The sequence below is a fragment of the Periplaneta americana genome, chromosome 12, assembly GCF_040183065.1.
Source record: "Periplaneta americana isolate PAMFEO1 chromosome 12, P.americana_PAMFEO1_priV1, whole genome shotgun sequence".
Classification (NCBI taxonomy): domain Eukaryota; kingdom Metazoa; phylum Arthropoda; class Insecta; order Blattodea; family Blattidae; genus Periplaneta; species Periplaneta americana.
This window is the reverse complement of record NC_091128.1, coordinates 162,740,062-162,767,714: the sequence shown is the minus strand read 5'-3', so window position 1 is coordinate 162,767,714 and position 27,653 is coordinate 162,740,062. Positions and strand designations below refer to the sequence as shown.

At 36.4% G+C, this 27,653-nt stretch overlaps 1 protein-coding gene across 5 annotated transcripts; it reads right to left on the bottom strand.

Annotated features, from left to right (window-relative positions):
- Caper (RNA-binding protein 39-like protein Caper) lies at positions 1-27,653 on the bottom strand. 5 transcript variants are annotated; one of them, XM_069842450.1, is made up of 11 exons: positions 27,503-27,653; positions 26,976-27,031; positions 24,280-24,350; positions 22,210-22,518; positions 19,072-19,189; positions 18,036-18,128; positions 6,859-7,128; positions 6,273-6,477; positions 3,789-3,924; positions 2,481-2,665; positions 1-689 (listed from the first exon to the last, which is right to left on the bottom strand). In XM_069842450.1, exons 2-11 carry the CDS (start codon positions 27,027-27,029, stop codon positions 577-579), a joined length of 1,554 nt encoding a protein of 517 aa, XP_069698551.1. In that variant the 5' UTR covers positions 27,030-27,031; positions 27,503-27,653; the 3' UTR covers positions 1-576. The 5 variants fall into 5 exon arrangements, with proteins under 5 accessions (XP_069698551.1, XP_069698552.1, XP_069698550.1 ...); XM_069842451.1 differs by lacking the exon at positions 27,503-27,653 and adding an exon at positions 27,299-27,314; XM_069842449.1 differs by lacking the exon at positions 27,503-27,653 and adding an exon at positions 27,246-27,282.

The window sequence follows — 27,653 nt, the reverse complement described above, 5'->3', positions numbered from 1 at the left end:
TTCTTATCGAAACAGAGGTTTATTTTATCAAACAAATATACATCCATCGACTCGTACTAATGTTGATTCATATATGAATCATAAAAGTGATGGTATTGCAAAGTTGTCTTTTCTTAATATGGAAAGTAAACAACAGTAATGAAAATTAATTACAATCCATATGAAGGAAAACCAACGTATCACTAAAAATTTTATGCAAGATAGATTTTCACGCATCGATTTATCGCACTGAATATCCACACACCACATTCATCCATACTCTGCAAAGTCAGTCTTACTACTTAAATTATACGATACTAAAAACTTCATATATCTCAGTTATTCAAAATGAAAGTTTGTACAAGACATTGGCATTCATACACAATTCAGTTTACAGTGAAAAACGAATCAGTGACACCACAAAACTGTACACTGCAAGATAAAAAGGTAGATTTGGAACAACTTCCTTTTTCGTGGGAGATCCACTCAGGCCACCAGATTTTTATCAAACAAGTCCCATTGTCTATGTGGAACTGGCACAAAGAAACGGAATTTATTGGGATTTTACAGCGATCTGTAGCTTAACACGAAACACTCTCAAAGTCCTCTACGTGCCGCTGATGGCATTAGTAACTGAAGAGCTGTCATTGCATCTGGGAACAAACTGTGGTAGTTGATGAGTGGTACGTAGGCTGCTGTGATGACTCGGCCTGGAAGAAATAAACACCATGGTTAACTATGGAAACAACTATAGTAAAGGCAGAAGAAATAGGCGGGTTTTTGGTCTTGTGCGGAAACTACTCACTCCACACTTTCTCTAGCGGTTTATGACCTGAACAGATACCTTCCTGTCGCTGCATTTGAATGCTGGTTGTTGACAAGTGCTCATCTGTGATACTATTATGTTATAGCTTGTTCGCAAATATATTATATCATAATAAACAGTATTTTTTAATACTAATCACTCATAATTTATTTTTATTTTACACTAATCATCCAAGTAATCGCTATCATGTCTCAGTCAAACCCTGATGCCAGAAGTCATACTAAAGGCGTTATTAATCACGTTTACTGTTTCTTAAAAGAACTTAAAGATTGTGAGGACTTTAAAAGTGCCCTATCATCAATGGAGTCACTGCCAAGGAGTGTGGTATTTCTCTACGATCGATTCAGAGAATTTGTGCAGAACGATTTTTAGTCATATTTATTGTTTTATGTGTTCTGTTAAGCTAAGTCATTCTTAAGTATGCTTCTAATACGTAAGTATTTTTTTATTACGAAACTCGTTCATGTTATAATAACGTGTACATTTTCTACACACATTAAAATTATATTATATAATTTTTGCACCTTAATTTTCTCATGATTCACAAAGTTAATAGGCTAATTGTATAACAATTATTTAGTATTTACTATTTCAATACAATATTCTGAAAAAAAAAAAAAATAAAAATAAATAAATGAATAAATAAAAAAATAAAAAAAAAATAAAAATAAAATACTTGTGTGTAATGCTAAATATTTAATTTCTCCTATTATTTTTACATTAGCCTACATTATAATAATTATTACATTTGTGAAATGGCTAACTTGCGAAATATTATAAATGATAATATCATCTAAAGCCTGATTAGTGTAATATGTTACTAGCCACCGATGTATGCAATGGAGAGGGAAAGAAAACTGGCCACCGTAACCCATTATCTCCTGGCTTAGTTACCTCATGAGTGATGCCTTATTGTTGTCATTTATGAGTTTCAGACCTGTGTTCGGACAGTTGAGTAAACAAAACAATATTCAGTAAACCAGGTATTTGTACTTAGGTACTAGAAATCACGTTATTATTTTATTCTTTTAAGTTTTTCTATAGTGCAAAATGTGTGAATGGAGTTATTTGGGACAGGACCTTACACCCAGCAGGTTCTGTGAAAGGTAGTATAGGAGTCGGGGTAGTGAATGAGGGGTTCGCCATACCCGCCTATTTCTTCTGCCCCCAGTATAGGATAATCTTTATTAATAGGGATCCTATTTTAAGGTGAATAAAAATCTGAAATTTTGATATAAAAATTTGGTTAATTTTGGTGTTATTTCGCACAAAAAGAAAAAAAAAAAAATACAAATTCGGTCATAATTCACACTTAAGAAATATACATTTTTTTTTTTTTTTTACTCTCGTCATGAAAAATACATGTGCCAAACTTGCTGCCTACATACAGAGGACTGCCCCCAAGATTCGGCCCTTTTTTTCTGGTACTGTACAAAGACATACACAGTAATCAGTAGACCACTGAGGTCCAACTATCTCGAGACCTGAAGTTAACTGATATACCATCATGCAAATGTTTTTACAGGTTCTTAATGGGGAAACTATGTGGTGACTGGAAGAACAGAAATTACATTTCTAAATAGAGTACAGGGTTCTCCTAACAGTTCACTGCTGACAATGTATACCTTTCAAATAAGCTAATCACATTAAAATGGTTCGTGATTTTTTAACTTACCTGCAAACCATCGACCATGGAGTGAATTAACAGCAGCAACAGCTGTTGCTATTGATGGGCATTTCACATATACATTCCCCTGAGGTGACGCTTTGTCTACGTATACATGAAGTACTCCACCATGTTTATTACATTCCTCAATTACGTCATCACGAATTTCCACATCCCACGTCGGATTTGTTTCCCTGGAAAGCAGACAATGCATGAAATAAAATTTGTTGTATCATTCCTATCTATATTGAATCAGGAAACTTCATGTCACTGGTTTTACAAACCGCACAGATTTCTCAAGATCCGAAAGTTTCAAAACCTGACAATTGTTTGTAAGACTCTAAACTCAATTTTCAGTATACAGGATCATGTCTTATGAAATTGCGAACACTAGTATAAACAGTGTAAATTATACAAATGTTTTATTTCTTAAGCTTCTAGAACAAATTTCATTTTGATACAATATCTCATGAACACACATTGTTCATATGAATACATAATACAGTAAGTGCAATTCAATGGAATTTCAAGAGAAAGCACATAACCATTCATCCAATTCTACTATTGATTTCTAATATATGACATTAATACTAGTAAGAAAAGTAAGGACATACAGCTTACATTGTACTTAATGATTTTTAGAATCTAGAAAATTCTAATTAAGTAACTCTTTTGTCCTGTTTCGTACTTTTAAATAGATCATACATTTTCAAACAAGACCAGCCTCATGGTCTAGTGGTCAGAGCTTCTGGCTATAGTTCATGAGGTCCCGGGTTCGATTCCCGGTTAGAGCACAGGAATTTTTCCTTAAAGGGGATTATTCCTGTGTTCGTCCATGGTCTGGAATTTAGGTTAAGTTTAGATTTAAGACCTCTCCTGGCACTACATTATCATAATTATCCTATCACATCATCGGGGTAATGTAACTCCGCCTTCCAGGCGCCCCAACCTCAGAAGTGGGTTACAACTAAGTCACAGCCAGGAGAGAAGACCAGAAATATCGAAAAGACAACCTGGTGGGATCGGACTAAAAAAAAAAAATTTTCAAACAAATAGCCTTATAGCATAATGTGAAAACTTCGGCTTTTTCCAAAATTCAGATCCATCACACTGTCCATGCCTGACAACACTTCGTTATGAATTGAAACTAACAATTTCACAGCTCTTTGGAGGGAAGGAAAGCAGTCAGGACAAAGTGGAACAATGTATGTCCTAACAAATTCTTATATTTATCACTGGAACTTGAAATGTTAAGTAAGACTGAAATTTTGAGGTGACCAGTACAAAAATAGTTCATTATAGTTTAACTATACTCACGTGGCAGGATCGAACATATTGGCAAGCATGAAGCACTGTGTTGCAATGGGTGGTGTCGGCTGCTGGATAGGGAGACTTCCTGCTGGGTTAAGGTTCAGTGCGGTTGCAGCAGCTTGAGGTATTTGTAAACCTGTACCTAAAACCAAATCATTATAGAACAGCATGGATATAAACTAGCCATCCAGTTTGAAATTAGTTAAACTACACTGCCAAATAAGTACTAAAGAGCAAATCTAGTCTTTCAGGTAAAGCTTCCTGTAAAGCAGATTTGAACAATTTCAAGGAAAAATTGTTCCGGGGCCGGGTATCGATCCCGGGACCTCTGGTTGAACATACCAGCGCTCTGCCAACTGAGCTACCTGGGAACTCCACCCGACACCGTCTCAACTTTTCCCTTTATATCCACCCAACTCGCGTGGGCTGACGAAACGCCAGAGACCCACATCGAGTGCACACAAACTCTGTGTGACTTGGAATTGTGGTTTTCTGTTAACGTACACAGTGACGTATATATTATGCAAATCTAGTCTTTCAGGTAAAGCTTCCTGTAAAGCAGATTTGAATAATTTCAAGGAAAAATTGTTCCGGGGCCGGGTATCGATCCCGGGACCTCTGGTTGAACGTACCAGCGCTCTGCCAACTGAGCTACCCGGGAACTCCACCCGACACCGTCTCAACTTTTCCCTTTATATCCACCCAACTAGCGTGGGCTGACGAAACACCAGAGACCCACACCGAGTGCACACAAACTCTGTGTGACTTGGAATTGTGGTTTTCTGTTAACGTACACAGTGACGTATATATTATGCAAATCTAGTCTTTCAGGTAAAGCTTCCTGTAAAGCAGATTTGAATAATTTCAAGGAAAAATTGTTCCGGGGCCGGGTATCGATCCCGGGACCTCTGGTTGAACGTACCAGCGCTCTGCCAACTGAGCTACCCGGGAACTCCACCCGACACCGTCTCAACTTTTCCCTTTATATCCACCCAACTAGCGTGGGCTGACGAAACACCAGAGACCCACACCGAGTGCACACAAACTCTGTGTGACTTGGAATTGTGGTTTTCTGTTAACGTACACAGTGACGTATATATTATGCAAATCTAGTCTTTCAGGTAAAGCTTCCTGTAAAGCAGATTTGAATAATTTCAAGGAAAAATTGTTCCGGGGCCGGGTATCGATCCCAGGACCTCTGGTTGAACGTAACAGCGCTCTGCCAACTGAGCTACCCGGTAACTCCACCCGACACCGTCTCAATTTTTCCCTTTATATCCACCCAACTCGCGTGGGCTGACGAAACGCCAGAGACCCACACCGAGTGCACACAAACTCTGTGTGACTTGGAATTGTGGTTTTCTGTTAACGTACACAGTGACGTATATATTATGCAAATCTAGTCTTTCAGGTAAAGCTTCCTGTAAAGCAGATTTGAATAATTTCAAGGAAAAATTGTTCTGGGGCCGGGTATCGATCCCGGGACTTCTGGTTGAATGTACCAGTGCTCTGCCAACTGAGCTACCCGGGAACTAAACCCGATACCATCTCAACTTTTCCCTTTATATCCACCCAACCACAATTCCAAGCCACACAGAGTTTGTGTGCACTCGATGTGGGTCTCTGGCATTTTGTCAGCCCACGCGAATTGGGTAGATATAAAGGGAAAAGTTGAGATGGTGTCGGGTGGAGTTCCCGGGTAGCTCAGTTGGCAGAGCGCTGGTACGTTCAACCAGAGGTCCCGGGATCGATACCCGCCCCAGAACAATTTTTGCTTGAAATTATTCAAGTACTAAAGAATTTAAAACAGACAAATGGATCAAAACATGGATGAACAAAGTATTGAAAATATTACAGACAACGTTAAAATAAAAGTACAAGTATAAACCAATGCAATAACGATGACGTTGCATGTAACAAAACTACTGCTAGATATAAATTTAGGCACCATACTGTAAAGCTTTGTTGCAAAAATGGCACAATGTTATAACAAGAGAATTGCTACTCACTGCATTCAATGCACCCATTTTCAGAGTTTGAAGTTTGACACAGAATATGCCACTAATTTGTGTTTAAGACACAAAGATATAATACAACAATACTAACAGTGAAACATTAACTTGACAGAAAAATGCTCCAAGAAGATACGTGCTTGACCATCTCCTTTCAGAAATGCAAATGGCTGCTGCTAATTGAAGGGTTCAGAGCAATAGTGGGCCAAGCACCATTCATTAAAAACGAAGAAAACAAGGGTTAAAGTTAAGTGAATACCATAGTTTAATGAAGACTGACATATCATTTAGTTTTAATGTGTATACTTTATATTACTTGCTATATGTTTCCATTGAATTATGGTAATAACTTCATTTTAACCCTTGTTTTCTACGGTTTTAGTAAATGGCGCTTGGCCCACTATGGTTCTGAACCCTTCAATTCTTAAGAATATTTTACACAAGAAATTCACATCAAGACTCTGGAAAATAAACATACCTTCTGCAAGTTTGAACATTAACTGCAAACGACCTGTCGCACCAAGGTCTATGCCCGTCCTGTCCAATTCATCACTGTCCAGAATAGATGGACCTTGTGCTGAATCAGATCGTTCAGTTACATTGCCCACTTTCATTGGTCGTCCTGCTAGTTCAAATCCATTCAGCTGTTCCAAAGCTTTCTTCGCATCATCTGCATTGTGGAACTGGAAAAAGTGTATTAAAATTCAGTAAACATTACTGTCTTTTAATGTCAAAATAGCAAATGAGAATCTAAAGAAAAAACTCATGAGAGAGAAAAATGTATAACTGAAATGATATTTAATAACATCTGATTTTACACAAAAAAAAAAAAGTTATTCTGGACTGCTTGTTTTTGTTTGTTCCTAAGGAATATAGCACTCCCTCAAATTTCTCGCATTAATTTTGTAGAAGATTGTTTTTAATTGGTTTATTTTACATTTTATCAACCGCGAAATCAGTTATCAAACAGATAATGGATCTATATTTCAGTTATAACACTCACTTTTGCAAACACTACTTAGATATCAAGATTCCACTTTATTTCAATATGCATTCAAACTTACTGTCAAAAATCCATAGCCTTTAGAACGCCCAGTCTCAGGGTCCATGATAAGCTGAATGTTGTCAATTTTCCCAAATGGCTCAAATATGCCACGCAACATATCTTCTGTGATGTTGAAATGTAACGATCCAACATAGAGCCTCATAGGCCCACTATTTCCTTTTGGAATCACCATGTTAGGCATAGAATTGCCTGCGCGATTCTTTTCTGCTTGTGTGTGCTGAACGATGATGGGGATGCCGAGCAACTTCTGGCCTGCTAATCCCAAAGCCTGCGAACAATGTGAAAAAATTAAGTCCTAAGTCCTATTTTAGTGCAGAAATGAACAAAAATTCTGCAGGATTCATAACATGATGTAGAGCTAAATCGTTACTCAGATTTATTACAAAACAAACCAACTGTAAATAAATACGTGGTTGTGTTCATCTTGTATATTAGCACTTCTCAAATTATAATCTGTGAAGCACTAGTGGTTTTTGAACAGCAGTGCAGAATGTTAGTTAGTGAAGATATTAATACATAAAACTTCATTAATGTAAAACTACAGGAGGATCACGGAACACATGTTAATAACCATCAATGTAGAATGAAGTTCAGAAGAACAGGATTCCTTTTCAAAACAAAAATCTTACATTGGCTACTGCTGTACTTCACTAAGTCCTCTAGCTGTCTTCCAGATGATTATTAAAATAATTAAACATTGGCTTTGAACTGGGATATTAATGCGAGGGTCTTTCATAAATAATGCAAATATTTTTTTACAGTAGGCCTCTCTCTTTACAATCTTTCAATCTAGTCTCCTTGCTTCTCAATGACTGAATCCCAACATCTGGGAACCTTTAATATCCCATCCAAGACATCACTTCTGTTCATCTGTCGAATGGTTAGGATAACAGTGGCAGAAAGCTCTTCCAGAGAAGAAAATCGACATCCATGCATAGGTTCTGTCAACTTTGGAAACAAGTCAAATGCTGGGTTGCAAGAAACCTGTTCCATAAATTGCTATTCTCTCGTTAAGTAACAGACCTTTAAACTATTCCAGTCTTTAAAGTATAGGTCGTTGCAAATGTGACATTTAACGATCTGTTAGCTATTCCATTTTGAAACGGAAAAGATTCAAAACAACAGAGCCATCGTAGCCGGCGCAAATAATTCGCTTATTATATGTGCATGTCACTATGGTAATATTGTGTTTTTGGATAGTCATTGTTTCAAACTTTGCGGAAGACGGGCATCAAAATACTGACCTAGGCCAACATGCAACGATTCTTGGTACAGATTAATAGAGAAGTAACCCTTCCTGTTTCTGTACATCTCATTCAAGTGTCCAGGGCTTTGAATTTTCATATGGCTGCAGTCTATGCACCAATAACGTTGGGAAAATTGCAAATTGAGAAGAAATCCTGTTTTACTGTTTGTACAGAATTTCCTTGAGGCATAGTATTGTACTGTTCTCTCATTCTTGCAATGCAGTCACGCATCTTATTATTCTACAAACTGTAGATTTATAAACATGAATATGATCCACTATCACATTCTGAAAAGCTCTTATTGCGTAACAGCGCAAGGCAATTTACTGCGTGGGATTTGTTTTCCAGTATGCTCATGCAAGAGAGCCATGAATTTGTCTTTCGATAATCTAAATCTAACCTTAAAATCAATATTATCGTATTTTTCTAGAGGATTCGATCTGTCTCTCAGTATTCTTGGTCTTGGTAGATGTTGTACCATATCAAACATAACCTCTACGTCAAACAATTCTATAATAGTAATAAAATTGTTTCATTCACAAAACTTTTCCTATACACACATGAATCTCGAGTTCACTGTGATATGGTATATTACATTTCACTTACTTCTGATGATAACATATCCACGAAATTACTTAATACTGTCAGATACAAAAACAAGATATATACATACAATATGGCGGCTAACGATTTGTTAACAGTTTATAGCTCCGATTTTCGACCTATAATTTACAGAGTGCTTTAACGAACCAATAGCTTTATAGGTCGTTCTTGCAACGCTTACTGACGCTAAATGAACAATTATAGGACCAATAGTGTTTAACGAACCTATAAATGCTTTCTTGCAACCCAGCAAAAGTCTGGTGGACTCATGTCCATACTGCAGGGAGCATGAGAGAACACTTCCCATCCGTATTTACGCAGCTTTTGGGTTACAACATTCCCGATGTGCAGGACAGCACTGTCATGGAGAATCAGTGGCCCAGCCTCGAGCAACTGAGGTCGGTTTTTGTGCATTTTTCTGCGCATATTTTGCATGAAGTTATGATAATACACTGCTGTGACACTTGTTCCACATAGGACTCTTATCTGTCATGAAGATTCCTTGGTGATCATTTGCAAAGATCATCATTTGCTTCATCTTTGAATGAGGTCGTCGAAATTTTTTTGGTCGTGGGGAAGCTGAACCTTTCAACTTGTTGGACTGTGATTTAAACTCTGGCTCAAAGGCTGTAACCCAAGTTTGATCAACAGCAACAATTAGATGCAAGAATTCTTGACCTTCAACATCGAATCTTTGTTTCAGAAAAGTTGCAATGTCCAGGCATTTCTGATTTTGTTCAGCAGTAGAGCAGTGAGGGACCCATCGTGCAGAAATTTCTCTCTTCTTTAAATCGTTCATCAGAATACAGAATACTGACGTTGGTGGAATCCCCATGGCTTCAGAAAGTTCCCCATGTATCGTACGACGATCTTCAAGAGCACCTGCCACAAGTTTCACACTCTGTTCATCTGTTGATGTTTTCAGCCTTCTTGTCTTGGATCATTGTCTATGCTCATACGAACACAACAAAATCAAGCCCAACAAGAAACTGTGCTACAGTCCACTATGAATGCAGCACAAAGTTCACTTAAAACACTGTAGATTTCTGAGGGGTTTTTGCACGTAAAGTTTCGATCTTAATGTACGACCTTTGATCTTCAACAGTAACAGTACCCGAAACACATGCAGACTCCATTTCTACCTCTTGTTATTTAAACCTAGAGTACGCTATGGATGAAACAAAATACGTGTTTCTTCATCAGGCTTTCCACTGCAACTGACGTAATTTTCACTGTTGTTGCATCACTCAATCTCCAGTATTGTCAACCTGTGCATTATTTATGAAATGACCCTCGTAGTATTATTACGATAAACTGTTTATACTGAGGATTTTATAAAGATGAAAGAGTAATGGAACAAAGAAAAATTCTCTCCGGCGCCGGGATTTGAACACAAGTTTTCAGCTCTATGTGCTGATGCTTCATCCACTAAGCATCGGCACGTAGAGCTGAAAACCCGTGTTCAAATCCCGGCGCCAGAGAGAATTTTTCTCCGTTCCATTACTCTTTCATCGTATGATGACACAGAATATCTGCATAGAAATATCATATGTACTTCGGTACATTAAAATAATATATATTTTATAAAGAAATAAAATATTTCATTTGATGGTATTAAACTATCAGGATGATTCATGAAGTATGACCCACACTTGAGGAAATAGTTTTACACATCATTTTGAGCAAAAAATATCATGTGAACATATTAGTAAACATCCGTGTGCTGTATTGTAAACCAGGTTTATTACTTGTTTTATAAATGGTGGGGCTTGCAATAAGAAGAGTGGAGTTATGCTGTAACATGAAGTACGGGGGAAAGATCAGGAGGTCTGATGACATCAGCTTTCAATCAGCAAACCTAACATAAGCATTTCACAATTTTATATTGCAAAATGTCCCTTTAGAGACCAGGTGACGTAATTATTATCAACATGATGGTCTCCCCTGCTTCCACTTTTCTCGTATAGTAGCTTCGCACCTTGTGAACTAGACTTAAACAAAAGAACAATTACTAAACTTGACTATTAACACTGCTGTGTTCACCAGTATGCTGAATTACGAAATGCTATGCATGGGTTCACATCTATGTGCCCAAGTACGTACATTGAGATGCAAAAAAGAAAACTCGCTTTCACATTGAGGTATGCTTATTTTCTGTTTAATACAATATTTTTTTAATATTCCTTCTCTGTATTTTTAAACAATTATTTTTATTTCTGTTCACAACAGCTTCTACTTCCTTAGTATTCGAATAGCTGTAGATACTCAAATGTTGATCGTCAGACTCATGTTCATATGACATTTTTTGTTCAATATGATTTATAGAACAGATTCCTAAAACGCAGGTCATATTTCATTAACCATCCTATATTAATGAACAAAAATGTGAAATACTTGATAAAATATGGCAGGCAGAATTTGTTGATCTAACATGTGAGTTTGAACCTCAGATTTAGTTAGGAGTTACAGTACAATGGACGAATTCAAACTCGAGATTTTGTAACACAACGCAAAGTAAATTAAGTGTGAAACAATGCTGTTATTTGAATTGAATTTGAAGATAAAATCATGAATGCAATTTGCAGAAAAAACTCGCAACTGTGTGTACCATAATTCTAGGAACATTAATTACATTTCATACAGAACAATCAAAATATAACTATACCTGATGTGCTGCACACATTTTGCAGTGAAGTCTTTTAACAAACATTTAAGGAAATGTATGATTTGAGGCTTTCTCGGCGTTGGTTCGCTAATATGTTTTCGCAGGATATCAGCCGAGTTAAAATTTTGGAATGTTCCAAGCTTTCAACTGCTATCTCTGCAGCCATCTTCAGGGAAGTAGTGTCTGGACAGAAAGTCGTAGGTTATATAGATGTTAGGCTGTCTCAGGTGATACGGGATTGGTTGGCGGATCAGCCAATCCGGGGCCGGGAATTATCATTCCTCGTAACCTACGACTTTCTGTCCAGACACAACTTCCCTGAAGATGGCTGGAGAGATAGCCGTTGAAAGCTTGGAACATTCCAAAATTTTAACTCGGCTGATATCCCGCGAAAACATATTAGCGATTTAAGGAAATATCCTTGGAGAACTTGAACAGTAAAGAATGGACGTTTGGTAAAATGCCTCTTTGGATTCCTTTATACAAGGTGGCCCAAAAGATCGGGAAATTTTGAAATATTTATAGTAACCCTGGGTGATAGCAACGAATAACATATGAAATATTGTTTTCATCTTGCCCATTTATTATTATCATGGAAAATTGGAGTGGTGAGTTTGCACTCAAAGCATATTACTAGAACAATGACAGTATGGAGGCCACACGTACACAATTTCCATTCCACTTTAATTTAGGAAGGCATGGTCATATTCCATCAGCACATGCAATTAACACATGGTATGTAATTTAGAATACTAATACGATTAATTTAAATGATACTAATTTTGATAGAGTTTCCTGTTTTAAGTATCTGGGTTCCACGGTGATAGACAATAATGATGTTATGACTGATATAAAAGAGAAGATTGCAGCTGGGAATCGAGGTCTTTGGGCATTGAATGAAACTATGAAGTCCAGGTGTATCTCAAAGCTAAAATAAGAATATATAAAACTATTATTAAACCAATAGTAGTATATGGAAGTGAAACCTGGACTTTACCTGAAAGGGTAATAAAGATCTTAAATGCCTGGGAAAGGAAAGTATTGCGGAAAATCTTTGGGCCTACTTATGAGCAAGGGTTTTGGCGAATCAGAACAAATGCTGAGTTATATGAATTATATAAAGATATTAACATTGTTGTTGACATAAAACTCAGAAGGTTAGAGTGGCTGGGACACGTAGCCAGGATGGAGAACAATCACACACCCAAAGCTCTACTAGATGCGTTGGCAGTAGGAAGAAGGAAAGTCGGACGACCTAAATTGAGATGGCTGGATGATGTTCAGACTGATCTACAAAAGTTGGAATTAGAAGATGGAGAACATGAGCATTAGACAGGAGTGATTGGTCGGATGTTCTGAGGGAGGCTAAGACTAAACTACAAGGGCCGTAATGCCAATGATGATGATGATGATGACGTAATTTAGAGGAAACTGGTTCAACTCTGCAAAAGAGATCTGTAGGAAGACCGCGAACTTCTCATATACCAAACAATATCGAGTTGTTGTCATTAAGTCCACAGCATTCTGTTCGACGTCATGCAGTTGCTGTACAGATGAAACATTTGAATGTTAAAAGAATACCATCACTGGATTTAAAGTTCTATCCATGTAAGCTACAGACAGTCCAGCAAATGGAACCCAACGATTACCTAACACATCGACAATTTTGTGAACGATAGTAAAGCTGAATGAGGACGACAATTTCATTGATGAACTGTGGATGTCGGACGAAGTCCACTTTCATCTTAAAAGATTCGTCAATAAACAGAATTTTCGCTATTGGACTCCACATAATCCTTGTCAGCTACACCAGTGTCCTCTACACCAACGGTGTTCAATCTATGGTATGTAGGGTTGTCTCAAGGGGTACACATCCAACTGATTATGCGTAAAAAATGCTGACATTTATTTTACTTTACTTGTTGCTAATTATTGCATCAATTATAGTTCCTTTCGCAATATCAACTCTTCTTTTTTCTAGCTTGAATACCATTTTACGTAAATTATTACCATTATTACTGCATTCAGTAACTAGAGTATAATAATAATATATTTTAGAACAACATCAGTCATAGTCTTCTGCTAATTCTTATATAATTCCAATGCAATTTGAGGGTACAAATATATTTTGGGGGTACGTTAGCAAAAAAGACTGAATACCACTGCTCTACGCAGCAAAAAAAGTTACCGTGTGGTGCACTGTGTCATGGGCCTTTATTACTTTTATGATGATGGGTGAGCAATCACTGTCAATTCTGTTCAGTATGTTGCCATGATGGAAACCTTTGTTGTCCACGAACTGCAGAATTTTCTACAAATCACCTGGTTTCAGCAAAACAGTGCAACATCACACACACCACAAATATCAATGGCAGCTGTATGCAGTTCTTTACCAACTGTGTGATTTCCAAAAATCGTGACACTTCATGGCCACCAAGAACCCAGGATCTAACCGTGCGATTTCTTCTTGTGGTGTTACCTTCAGAGCAAGCTGTACCATAATCGACTTGCTACGACAGAAGAACTGAAAGCGAAGATTCGAGAAGAAATAGCCGAAATTCCTGATGAAATGTTATGTCGAGTAATGCAAAATGTTCGTAAGAGACTGCAGGAATGTCTGCGCAGAGATGGTGGTCGCCTATTGGATGTCAACTTCAAGACAGTTATTGGAATGAAATCCATCAACGTACTATTAATAAGCATGAATAAATGTATTTATTCTCTTCCTTAAATTTCCATTTCAAAATTTCCCGATCTTTTGGGCCACCTTGTACTAAAGTGCACAAAATGAATCCCAAGGATTGTGATACCGAATTTTTATTTTTCTGTTTCAAGCAAAAATGTCTTTTTTTTTTTTGTCTCATATATTTTCACTTTCGTTTATTGTAAGTATATTCTAATTTGTGTTTAGTTTAACAGTTGGCTGCCCCTGCAAATTCTATTTGATGACTGTATGTATCTGGCAACGTCTATATTTCTGGCAGCTATCGAGTTCTTAAATTAGTAGCACCAAATATTAAAATAATCTGAGACTAACAGGAAACAGTATGTAAAAGATCAACAGACTCTGTCTAGTGATAATGGCATGCTGATTGGCGCAACTGACAAGGGCAAGATTCTGTTGCATGGTTAGTGATTGAAGGAATGTCAAATTCTAACTTTTAGAGAGAGAGAGACGATAACACCACAAGAACTGTGTTTCATTGTCATTCCTTCTAATACAATAGTGAATACTGTCACTGCTATAAAAACAAAAGAATAGAGTTAATCATTAGCTGCTTATTGTTACCCTTGGCTTCATTTCTGTGGTATCAGTGCAGCAAGAAGCCAAAATTGAACAAAACAAGTTACACAATTTACGTTAATGAATTTGGAATAGATATATTTTCAGCAGATGGTGAAGTTATAGTTTGTCAAGTATGTAAACAGTTTGTGAATCACGAAAAGTACGCAAAACCACGTTGCTGAAGGCTACTGCTGGACAGAAGACAATTTCTCTACTTCCAGCAGTATCTGCAACATAAGCCGATAATCACAATTCTCACTGGATTTACGTAAAGCCTTTCTCGATGCCGGAATTCCTTTTGGAAGTTACAAAATTCCACATTAAGAGAGTTTTTGCAGAAGTATACCAATGAATCTGTGCCAAGTGAGTCAAATATACGAAAAACTTACTTGAGTTCTTGTTATAACACGGAAATGCAAAAGATTAGAGGAGAAACTCAAAATATGAAGGTCTGGATCTCAATCGATGAGACGACTGATGCTACAGGATGTTTCATTGCCAATGTCATCATTGGTCCATTAGATCCATCAGCAAGAGAAGAACCCAGGGTGTTCCTGCTCACAACAGAATGCATTGAAAAAGTAAACAGTTTAACTATCGCACAGTTATTTACCAATTCCTTGAAGATGATATGGGCTGAAGAAGTCAATGACAGCAATGAGTTGCTTTTCATCACAGATGTCGTACTACATCAAAAAGACTACAAAAGCTATAAGTGTTCTTTCCCGAAATGATGCACATGACCTACGTAGCACATTATTTTCAAAGTGTCAGAAGAGGTTTGGTGTTAGTTTCCAGATGTTGATAAATTGATCTCCACTATAAAAAAAGAATTTTCTGAAAGCTCCTTCAAGAATTCCACTATTCACAAATATTACTCCAGATCTGGATACCTTTCTTTACCTCCTGAACCCATTTTAACAATTGGGGAACATGGATTTCAGCAGCAGTTTACATCATTTCAATTTTCAGAGTATAGCTGCAATGAAAAACACTCGAGGAAGAAGCCTCGTGAACTGTTACAGCTAAGAAACTTTTTGATTTTCCAGAGCTGAAAAATGACATAACATTCATTGTAGCCCACTTAGGTTTGAAAAGAGTTCAGCCCCCTAATAGTGTTTATGAAAACAGTGAAGAGACAGTTCAAAAATTGTAAAGTGTGCCTGCAGGAGTGAAGATCTAGCTAGTGGGAAATTAAAAATGTAACGAAGTATCTTCTTAACATCTTAATTTAGAGCGACTTAAAAACATTTCCAAAATTCTACAGAGTAACAATGGCACTGGAGAAATTAATTTCATAGAACAGTATTATCAAACTATTTTCGAGTCTTATCATACTGTCGAAATTTTTCAACAATCTGACAAATTATAATAACACTAATGAAATTGCATTCAGAAATTATCTTGCAGACTACTATTTGAAAGTCAGTGTTGAAAAAGAGAATTTGTAGACTAAGAATGATTTAAAATGTGTCATTGTCTCCTGAAGAATACCGTGCTTTCACTGCACTATATTATGTAAGTTATACAGAGTGATTCAAAACGTTGCGCACAAACTTAAGGAGCTTACAAAGGGATCGAAATAAAATAACTTTAGAATAGAAACTTATAGTCTAGGAAGTAATCCTGGGTCAGTGCAAGCCTGGAAATGTCAGGAACTACGTAATAGAGAATCACACATTTAAGTTGAGCAAAGATAATGTTTATTCAACACTATTTTTTTTACAGAAGTTATTCAAATTGGCGATCACCACATTCAATACAGGCATAACATCGTCGTAGAAAATTCTGACGCACTCTACCAAGTACATCACACATCTCTCAAACCTCATCAAATGCTGCAAGTATTCTGGCAAGAAGTGTTTCTTGGTCGGGAGCTGGTGTCTCGTACACGAGGTTTTTGATATGTCCCCAGAAGAAGAAATCCAGAGACACCAGATCAGGGGAGTGGGATGGCCAATCAATTGGACCTTCCCTTCTGATCCAACACCCGGGATGTCATTTAGTATGTCACGTACTTGAAGAGGAAAGTGTGCAGGTGCTCCGTCTAGTTACATCTGATGACGCACAATAAGTAGTACATTCTCTAACAGTTCTGGAAGAACATCTTGTATGAAGACCTTGTACCTCACCCCATTCAAATGTGGTGGCAGAGGAACGTCTTCATCATTCCTAATGTATCCAACCAAGTGCCTCATTGCAAAGTAAGCTTACATCTGCAATGAAGTTCCTGACATTCCCAAGCGTGCACTGATCCAGGATTACTTCTTAGACCATAAATTCCTATACGAAAGTTGTATTTCGACCCCTCTATAAGCTCCTTAAGTTTGTGCGCAACTTTTTGAATCAACCTGTATACTTCAAAAATTAAATTCTATGTTAAGATCCTCTTGATTACGTATCTTTATAATACATTATTATAAACGAACTGGTGAAGTAAGATATTGTTATACACAGTTCATTGTAACTACTATTTAAAAATTTGCAAAATATAATAATAAAAACAACAACGTAACAGTTTCCATTTACAATCCACAATTAGTTCTCTTCCAACTTTTTCCAATTTATTAAGAGTAATAACCCTGTAACTACATTCCTTCAAATTATAACAATAAAGGTAGAAATGTTTTCTCACTGCCTCCATCACCACAGTATTAAACCATTAACTTTGTTTGACACATTTTATAAATATGATGAAACTAAAAAATCCCATCATTTGATCATTACTGTCCACATACAGAAGTTAATTCAGCACAAAAAAACTTACGTTACATATTACCAACAGGTCAGTTTCATGAAGATCTACACAAATTTATTTAAGACTCACAGTGGTCAGTTTAGTCAGACAGGATAGGATAGGAAAGGAAAGGAGACTATCTTTTGCATCCATTACCAAAAGTTATTACCCTGTCCTGGTAACATATTCAATAAATAAGCTCCCCTTTCCTTGTCTTCTTTGATGAAGTCAATACAATTCTAAAATGAAGGGATGTTTGTTTCTTCAACTATGACACAATAAAAAAGATCCAAATAATCTTCCACTTCAGTGTGAGATGCTTCTTATTTTCTTATTTATTAACATTAAACCGATTTTGTCTGTGTGAAAAATAATTTTGAACAAATAATGAAGCTTGTGAGCAAGGAGATGCACTATCACATTAACTGATTACCTACATGATAATCACCAAAAAGATGACAATAAACAAATACTGCTTAGAACTACACTGTAGATTGCCATAAAATCCTGAACATTAAGTTCAGTGTATATTATGGCAACCCTTCAATATTGCATACATATTCCCCCCAGACAAAGCCATTTCACCAGAGCTGGGTCTACTTGTATGCTACTACAGTATAACTGGCACATAACTCACCAGAGGGACGGATTCAGGATCTTTGAATTCCACATATGCGATTCCTTTAAACCTTCGAGTCTTGTTGCATGTAATTAACCTCACATCCCGCACCTGCAACATACAGAAGTGCTGTCAAGAAATATGAAAGCAGAATGATATAGGTATGTCACAAAGTAGAAGGAAAAATATTTTATTAATTACAATCTGTAAGAAACAGTGAACCTGCAAGCAATGTCAGTCTAAATACAAAGGCTGTTCAACATACAACAGCAATGTGAAACAATAGTTTTTCAGTTTCTACAGAGCTATACAAATTACCACAGAGTTCGTATTTGATGAATTTTCTGTGTCTACAATTTGATTAGTTGCCTCAAAAATCACTAATTATGTCAAGAATTTAATTTCTGAAGTAACACTTCCAGATCTATTTACGATTTTCACATTTGCAGCACTTTTTTCTATAATATTAAACTCTTCTACAATCGTGAAGAATGAATCTACAGTAGTCCAGGCCTGACCATGTGATTCGTATTACAAAACACAGACAAGCAACTGAATGCTAGCAATGTGCGAAATGCACCAGTATATGATCTGGCAATATTGACCAGTTTCTGATCGCAATCTTCACGTTTTTTAAACATTTGTCCTTGGTAATTCTTTTATCCTGGACCATTTCGATGGCATTAGAGTAAAGGGAAATAAGTCATAAAAATGAGTTTTGAGATAAATTAAATTTAACCTTCGGACCCTTATTGTCGTAATTGTGCTAACTAGTTATTTTGTTTTTTGCACTCTCACTTGTAGAATTAAACTTGTGTGTTCACCTGAGGAACAAAAGTCCATTTGCATATAAAATGACCTAACACCATCAATTTACTATATTTCTTTAATAAATATCAGTTCTTTAATATTCTATCTGATATTACTCTGATGAAAAAATGTTTGATGTTAATTCTAGTTTAAATTGCTACTGTGGAAGTTTCAAGTGCAGAAATACTCCTGTGCAAAGTGATGTCAATGCAAATTTATCTCGTTTTTAATGGACACAGCTTACCTTTCCAACAGAAGAGAAGAATTCTTCTAGATCTCTAGCTCTTATTCGCTGCGAAAGTTGCATACAAAATACTGTGCGAGCATCTCTTTCCTCAGGTGAAAGTTCATCTACTGGCCTCCTGTCACAAAGATAAGAAGAACACAGCATTAAACACTACCGTATCTAATTATTCCATATGTCACATTATCAGTTCAGACAGGAGTGGAGATGTTCACACAGCGATACCTTGACTAGAATGAAAAAAAAATCTCGTCTTTGGAAGTGAGAAATCTCACTAGCCACAAGAAGAAGACACATCGCTTTAAGATCACCAGTTGTGATGAATTTGTTTATCAAAATTTGTTTTCCTTCTAAAAGACTAACTTATGTAGTTTTAATACTACCGAAGATTGTTAAATTAAATTTTTCCACAATGTGAAGCTAATTAAGAATTATTTAATGCAAACAGTAGGCTATAATTTTTTCCACAGATTTATAAAAAAAAAATGTGTTTATCTTTTTCTTTTAAGTTGAATTCCGATTTTTTTGTTACACTCATTTGGGTGCACTTTTCACAGGAATTATATAACGAAACTTTTACTGCACAATTTTAAAGATAAATTCAAGAAAGTCTAGCTAAGCAGGCATTATAAGAGTGGACTGCTAATAGAGATTTCGGCTCTCCGAGATTTCCGTTCAAACGATAAATTTTTATCATGCATGGGTGAACAATTTGGTAGAGAATGTTAAAGGATTAGAACAAGAAAGGTTTGTTTAAAGACTTTCAATAAACCATCAATACACTTTAAGAAATAAGAGTCTTACATACCAAATTTCGCTTAAATGACATGAAATGTCTTAATTTGGAATTATAGAGAATGTCTTGTATCATCCAGTGAATATTAAATGATTTTATTTAACAGTGGGTGTCTTTTGAATAACAGTTCAAGAAAAACTATAAACAGTACATTCTCAATATGATAAAAGGAACTGATTTGTTGTGAAAAAAGTCACAGAAATAGTGAAATATTTCAGAAATAACCATTTTACAAATTGTAAGTTTAACAATGAAATAGACAGTAAGTTTTGATATCAGCCCATAATGTGAGATGAAATACCCCTGTACTCTATCTATAGTGCTTGTGCTAAAAATTAGTTTACATTCATAAAAATGTGGGAGAATTGCGATTAATGATTATACAATATACAATGCAAAAATGTGTTGAACGCACTGAAAATAATAATTACAAATCGTATAGTATGTGGAAAAAAAAATATATATATTATAATCGAAAAAAGCAGTCATGGCTGCTAGAAACAAATGATTTATAGAGGCTGAACATAATAAAAGCAAAAATCTCAAATTGTTAATACATACATTTAAGGAGCAGTAAATTAAAATTAAAATTAAACTTACGACAGCTTCACATTTTAATGCCTTTTTAATTCTCTTAGTAGCCAAATTTTCAATAAAGACCAGTGGCCTCCTACAGTAGCGTGCAAATTAATCCGAACACGACATATTTTTACATTTTCTGTCATTGTTGGCCTCACAGCTGCTCATACCGCTTTAATTGACATCTGTAGTACGTGTAATTCCATTGTTGAAGGTCTGTCATTATTTTTTTTATAATATGTGACATTTTGCCTGTCGTTTTGTACTTATAAGCATTTCAGTTGTGTTGAAGACTTAATACTGCAATCCTGTGTACATTATGTCATCTTCACAAATGGATACAACTCCACGAAAACGGTCTAAAATTATAACATTAGCAGAGCATTCTTCTATGACACAGAGGCAAATTGCTGCAGAATGTCACATCGGTTTGGCTACTGTTAATTCGATCATAAAACGATACAGGGAGACTGGATCCATCACACCCCAGAAAAAAGGAAACTGTGGCCAGAAAAGGAAGACTTCACCTGCAGATGATCGTTTAATTGTCAGGAAAAGTAAATTAAATCCTAGATTAACTGCTGTCGACTTAACCCGCGAGTTAATGGCTACCACTGGGGCGAATATTCACGTCACAACAGTGCGGCATAGGCTTTTGGAAGCTGGACGAAGGGCTTGTAAGCCTATTAAGAAGCAACTGCTAACCCCTGTTATGTGCAAAAAACGGTTAATGTGGGCAAAATTACATCAACATTGGACAGTGAATGACTGGAAGAATGTACTTTTTTCCGATGAGTCTCATTTCGAGGTCCACGGCCACCGTGTTTCTTACGTACGGAAAGAATCCGAAAACGTAACAGCAGCTCATCTCCAACAAGCACCCAAATACCCCCCTAAAGTAATGTTTTGGGGTTGTTTTACACATGAAGGGCCTGGAGCATTAATACTTATCAAGGGAATGATGAATTCTGACAAATATATTCACTTATTGGAAACCAGAATCGTACCCCAGCTGCAAAAATCATTTCCGGATGGCAGAGGTGTGTTCCAACGAGACCTGGCACCATGCCATACGTCTCGAAAAACTACAGAATTCTTCAATAAGAAGAATATTCAGGTACTCCCCTGGCCAGGCAACTCACCCGACATCAACCCCATTGAGAACTTGTGGTCAATTTGCTAAAGACGAATGCAAAAAATTGATTGTTCTACAAAGGAGAAGATGATTTCTGCCCTCATTGGTGTATGGTTTTGCGATGAAGAAATGAAGAATATTTGTGGGAAATTAGTGGAATCCATGCCAAATCGTCTCAGAGCTGATATTAGGAACAAGGGAGGCCACATAGATTACTGAGATATGTCTTAGATCCTTTTTTTATCCCGTTTGAGTGTTTTTGCATAAGTAATTACGTTGTTCGGATTAATTTGCACGCTACTGTATGTAACACAAGGGGATTCTGTAACAAGCATGTGAGCTCAATGTGTTGCAGTACACATCAGAGAGGACCATTACTGAAATACTGAATAATTTTATTGTTCTATTATTTGTAAAACAGGCCACAAATCAAGATAAACACATAAAAAAATTAGAGCAATGAAATGGACTATTTTAGCAATAAATACAGTGCTTCAGATCTGAACATGCAATGTGTGCTTATGCTTGTTACTGTGAAACTTCTTTTCACCAGACAAAATCTCAGTTGCACATATTCCTCTACTTAAAATTCCAAGCAAGGCCTATTGATGTAAAGAGAAGTACTTACAAGCCAAGAGGTGGAGATCCTTTCTTAAAAGGAAATTTGTCTCGAGCACGTGGAAGGAGAATAGGCGAGAGAGATCTCTTTCTGCGGTCTCGAGTTTTCTCCCTCTCTCTGTCTCGAGAACGATGCTCTGTTTCCTTCTCCTTACTTCTTCGTCGTTCATTATGCTTCTCACGATGATGTGATCGACTCCTGCTACGACGGCGTTCTGTTCGATCCTTCTCACGGTGACGATCTCTTCCTCCTTCACGATGATGGGACCGGCTCCTGCTGCGATGACGTTCCTTTGATCGACTGCGATGCTTACTCTTCCTGGAGTTTGTATAATTCATATTATTTCCATTTTAACAACCAACTTACTCTAGTAAATTCAGTAAACTCATTTCGTAAGTAAAACTAGTGTACAGATCATATACAGCAAGGAAGATCAACTTTGACCGGTGAAGTAAGTTATGTAATAGCTTAGCGGACAGATGAAAACTTAAGTCTGCTGCGTATGCTTCGATATAATGTGTACACATGATGTTCCACTAAAAGCAATTGTTTAAATGGATTTTGAAAGAACTGGAAAATATCCACGTGAATTATACTAAACCAACATATAAAAAATTTAAAAATTGGCAAAAAAGAATTGAAAACAAGAGAAAATGAAGTGAAGGTTGTAAAGATGATGTAAAAGTAAATCATCAGCAATTCAAAGTAAACAGCAAGTTTATTCTAGATCTATGGACTACTACGCAGTAAATACATGTAATTTCATTTCAGGCCGTTGTAACCTTGCACTTGACAGTTATTTGCTTTGGCAACCCTTTCTATGAAAAAGTTGAATGCTGTGCAGCAGACTTCTGAACCAATCAGAATGCAGCATTTTATATAAACTGCTCTACTGTGTTGTTGGTTTGATACATGCTGTGTTATTACCATGTGCATGTGTTAGTGTTATAAAGTTATAAATCATTTGTAACGCTGCTGTGAAATCTTGCAAGAAAAAACGCTCACAAGATGGTAATTCATGTAGTGAGAATTCTTTGCATAGTCAGGAGTCAGAATTGGAACAAAAGAGTTGTCAATTTTACGACCAGGAGAAGAAATTTCTCTCTTGCAGATAATGTAATACATCAGATATAAAAAACTGTGATGACAGTAAGGAACAATTACGTAATAATTATCGGTACCATTTGAATTAACGGAGCAGAATAGCAAACTCCACGTAAGTCAAGTCAGCTGCTGTATAGTGAGTGGTCATTGTGGCAATGTCGCAATTATTGCTACCAACATTACGCAAAGCTGGCAGATGCAAGGTTACAATAGCGTGGATGTGGATTATTATTATATATATATATCTCACATTTTTGGAATCTGAAGTATTTTACCAAGCAATATGTCTAGACCAAAAATCTTTCATTACTCATAATTCAACAAACTGATGGCTAATGTTACAAAAAAGGTTACATATTTTCTAAATGCGTTTCCAGAGTTAGTTAATGCTTATTTATGTAACAAACCATTTCAATAACATATTACGTAAATGTTCGCAGGTTCATCCTTGTACAATGGGAACTATAATCACATTTTGTGTTATCTATTACTGATGACCTTGCAGCTGACTGACTGGCCAAGGCATTCCTACTTTGTTACCTACTTCACAAAACCAAGGTCACCGGCCAAAATGACCGTCCCTGCTGTAAGCATTTTAATTCTTCACAATTTCCTATGTAACTTACTCTGATGGGGAAGTTACCAACTATGTATAAATTTAACTGCTGAAATACCTCTACTTTTACTGGCTCACAATTACTTAAAACATTCCCCACGATATGGTATGAAAAATTAAGACTGGATTGGTCTACTTATGAACCAAGGCAGCATGTTGCAGCTGCCTAGTAAAGTGACCTCTCCATACTCACCAATCATACTATTTTTGCACTGCAATGTACTGAACAGTTTTCTACAACAAACAGAACAACAGTTATTCATTTCTACTGCCAGTATCAAGATCAATCAAAATTTAAAAGAGGTGCTCATTCACATATGGTGGTCGGCTAAGTTTCTGATGTATGGAAAGCAACTCACCCCGAGGACTTGTGACTGCTCGACGTCCCGTTCTCCCGCTGTGAGGCCGTCTTGCTGCTCGACCCATCATCCTATGAAACAGCCACACAAAGTGTTGGTAACCCACGGCAACGCAACCAGGCATCACGCAGGAAGAAAAAAAGGAAGAAAAAACACACACCAGCATTCCATTAATATTTCATTCTACTCTGTTTGGTACGAGACTAATTAAGGAGGGATGGTTTTCTCTTCTGGCTCCAGGCCCAGAGGTCACGAATCGAAGCTCGGAGGTCACAGTTCGAAGCTGGCTAAACCATTCACACAACATTGCTGCTAAAGGAATTTGTTCGACCCACCAAAGGGAAGGAGGAGGACAGGATTTTCCCCTAGTAACCCGAACGTCTCGTTACTCACCTCCTATTGAACGGGACTGTCCTCCTGCTCGGCCAAATACAGTACCACATCCTTACTTCTGCAAAGATACAGCTCATCAGATATCTCACGTTGTGGTTTGTATCAATTTTGATAGGTAGTGTAAATTCCAATTTTGTCATTACTCTTTTTATCCGATTCCCAGGTGAAGCATAATTAATAGTAGCACAAAGCAAGGGAATTACAGAAATTTACGGAACACCTTTAGTATCCATTGGTTGACCTTTAAGTTTTCCTTTTTTTGCACAGAATCATTATTACATAACTGCCATGCATACAATGGGTAATAATTGAGATAATGTTAACAAAAAAACAAGATGTCTAGTCTCGCGAAATGGAGCAACAGCTTTGAAAATACAGGTTCATAAATAACACAAAGATGGAATGAGAAATGGCGTGCAATTTTATGAAGAAACTGCGTGATTAAATCATGTGTCATATTTATTCCAAAGGAATAAAAAGAAAGACATATTATAAATTTTTTATTATAGCGATTATTGCTGTCTTAATTGTAACACCATTAATCATAGCAGGTGGTTGGTTGGACACTGTATTAAGCTTTTATCTAATAAAACAGAACCAAACCGTACAAAGCAATATAGGCTACTTATTGTTATAATACGCCAATCTCACGAAACCACAATTTCAAAAAATCTATAGTTCTGTTAAAATGTTACTGTCAAATATACTCCAAAAATGATCTGCCATTTATGGCTTGGAAAAACAGACCTCACGATCTTAAAATGTTTTTTATGCCAGCAAATGTTTCCCGGCACACAAATTTAACCAAATGGTTTATCAAATGAGTTTTCATTTTCTTTAGGTGATGTGAGCAAATGAAAAGTATGTATAATGACTCCATCCAAAAAAGACTGAAGACCAACCCAGCAATACTAAAAGGAAGCCAAATGTACTAAAAACTGACAAGTCACCATATTACAGTAAACTTGCTGAAATTCAACAAAGCTTTGAACATTATTTTTGCCATACAAACACCAGGCAAAGGTGTTGTACGTAAATAATTGAAAACAATGTGTATATGTAATTAACCATGTAAGAAGCATTGGTACATGATTTGTTGAGTAGGCTGTTTTACAGGTAAATGTAGAATTAGCTCACCTTCAGGATCTATATACAGATCAGGTACCAATTTGCAATGTCAGCTGAGCCACAGCGTACAACATAAACACGGCAGAGTCCCTATCATCAACAACCAGTGACATGCATTCCCTCACGCACACAGCGCATACAATCTGTCAATCACACCAAATCAACAAACACATACACGGCAAAGCTCATCTGGCCGTGGCTGTGTGTAAATGTGCGGACTAGGCTACTGTGCATCTGGGAGCGTTTTTATCGGGAATTTTGGCCTCCACAGCCTCCTGGTTTGAATCTTCATCCGCCGGAATGTTCGAGCGATCAAGCATCTCTTGGTTAAGAGTGACTGTTGCTTGCAAACCCATCTGGGTAGGACCCTGGGGTGACAGAAGGGGACACATTCAGAAACCTTTCCACATAAAACTACCGAATAAGAATATTTCCGCAGCCAAAACTAATATTGAGGTATAAATCTACAATACTAATTTCATCTTGCATTCCTGTTAAACTTAGTATGAAGAAGCATAACATACACTTCACTATTCACATATAAATTAGCTTTATATAATAAATTTAAATGACTTATGTTATACTGTTTTATAAACAACTAAAATGACTACCTAAATTGGAAGAAATAAAACTAACTTAATTGTTCCATACAATATTATGGCAAATTATATTTTAATCATTAATTTGTCAAACATTTTTAACACTAGCAATAAATAATATGTTAACTACAAATTAACAAAGATACCTAACTAGACTTTGCAGTACCTCTGTTCTTTGAGCCCCAGCCCAGGTCTATGGCTCGGTTCTGAGCCAAGCTGTGACATGTAAGGGTCTACAAGATACAGAAATGGAGGAGTCCATGTCAGTGAAAGAATACATGAATGGGTTGGAAAAAATATTTGTACAGCAGGCACAGTTAAAGACAAACTATCGTCAACAATTTACATACAACCAGTAATATGAAAGCAATAAGAAGGGAAGAAAATGTAAATACAAATGTAAAATACCAATTACACAATATGACAAGTTTGCAAAACTATGCCTGATGTGCAATAATTCACAATTCAATGTAACAAAAATATAAAACACTGGCTGCAAAAATATAGATCTATAATAACACTTGCAAACTTTTATCAAAAATCCCGTAATAATATCTACATAAGAATGTAACTTACTCCTTTCTTATACGGAGCTTCCAACATGGCTTCTACATCAAAATCCTCAGCCATTTCTGAAAAAGTAAAATTATAAAAAAATTAGTAACTTAAAATAATTATGTTTACAGCATATACTTACATTCTCAGATATTATACAATTAAAGACCATTAACACTAAATCATAGCAGTAAGTTTTCACTGACGATGCAATAACAAAACAAGACTAGGCTATACAACTACACGTACAACATAGCTATATAATACAAGCCATAAACAAATGTCTCATACGTGTTTTATAACAAAAACACATTTACTAGTATTCCATATGAATACAACCATACCACTATGCGTTACTATAGAGAAGAAATACGTATTTTTATATTAACTAATTACTGATCTCCTCTATAAAGAGATTTTGGCCTCAATAATCAGTACAAAGTACTACGAGAACCTAAATCGTTGCAATACTCAAGTAATACACAACAACAAAACAACGCCTTTTTAGTACAAAATATATGATTACTGCCAAATATCGTGTTACTTACTTCAAAATATTGATTCGTTTAGCAAATTAAAACATATACAACAACGATATAAGTAATTCTTAACAAATTGCTTCAAATACTTTATACACTCCTGCACCACAGGTACAAACGGGGTTCACAAATGTGAAAAGACGGACCACGTAAGCAATAC

Excerpts from the sequence above, each read along its gene's own strand:
- Caper (XM_069842449.1), bottom strand. The coding sequence starts at position 27,267 with ATGTGTTTTTGTTATAAAACAC. Across the intron at positions 27,032-27,245 it reads GTGTTTTTGTTATAAAACAC|AAATGGCTGAGGATTTTGAT; the intron begins GTATGAGACATT and ends TTACTTTTTCAG. Across the intron at positions 7,129-18,035 it reads ATCCTGAATCCGTCCCTCTG|GCTTTGGGATTAGCAGGCCA; the intron begins GTGAGTTATGTG and ends CATTGTTCGCAG.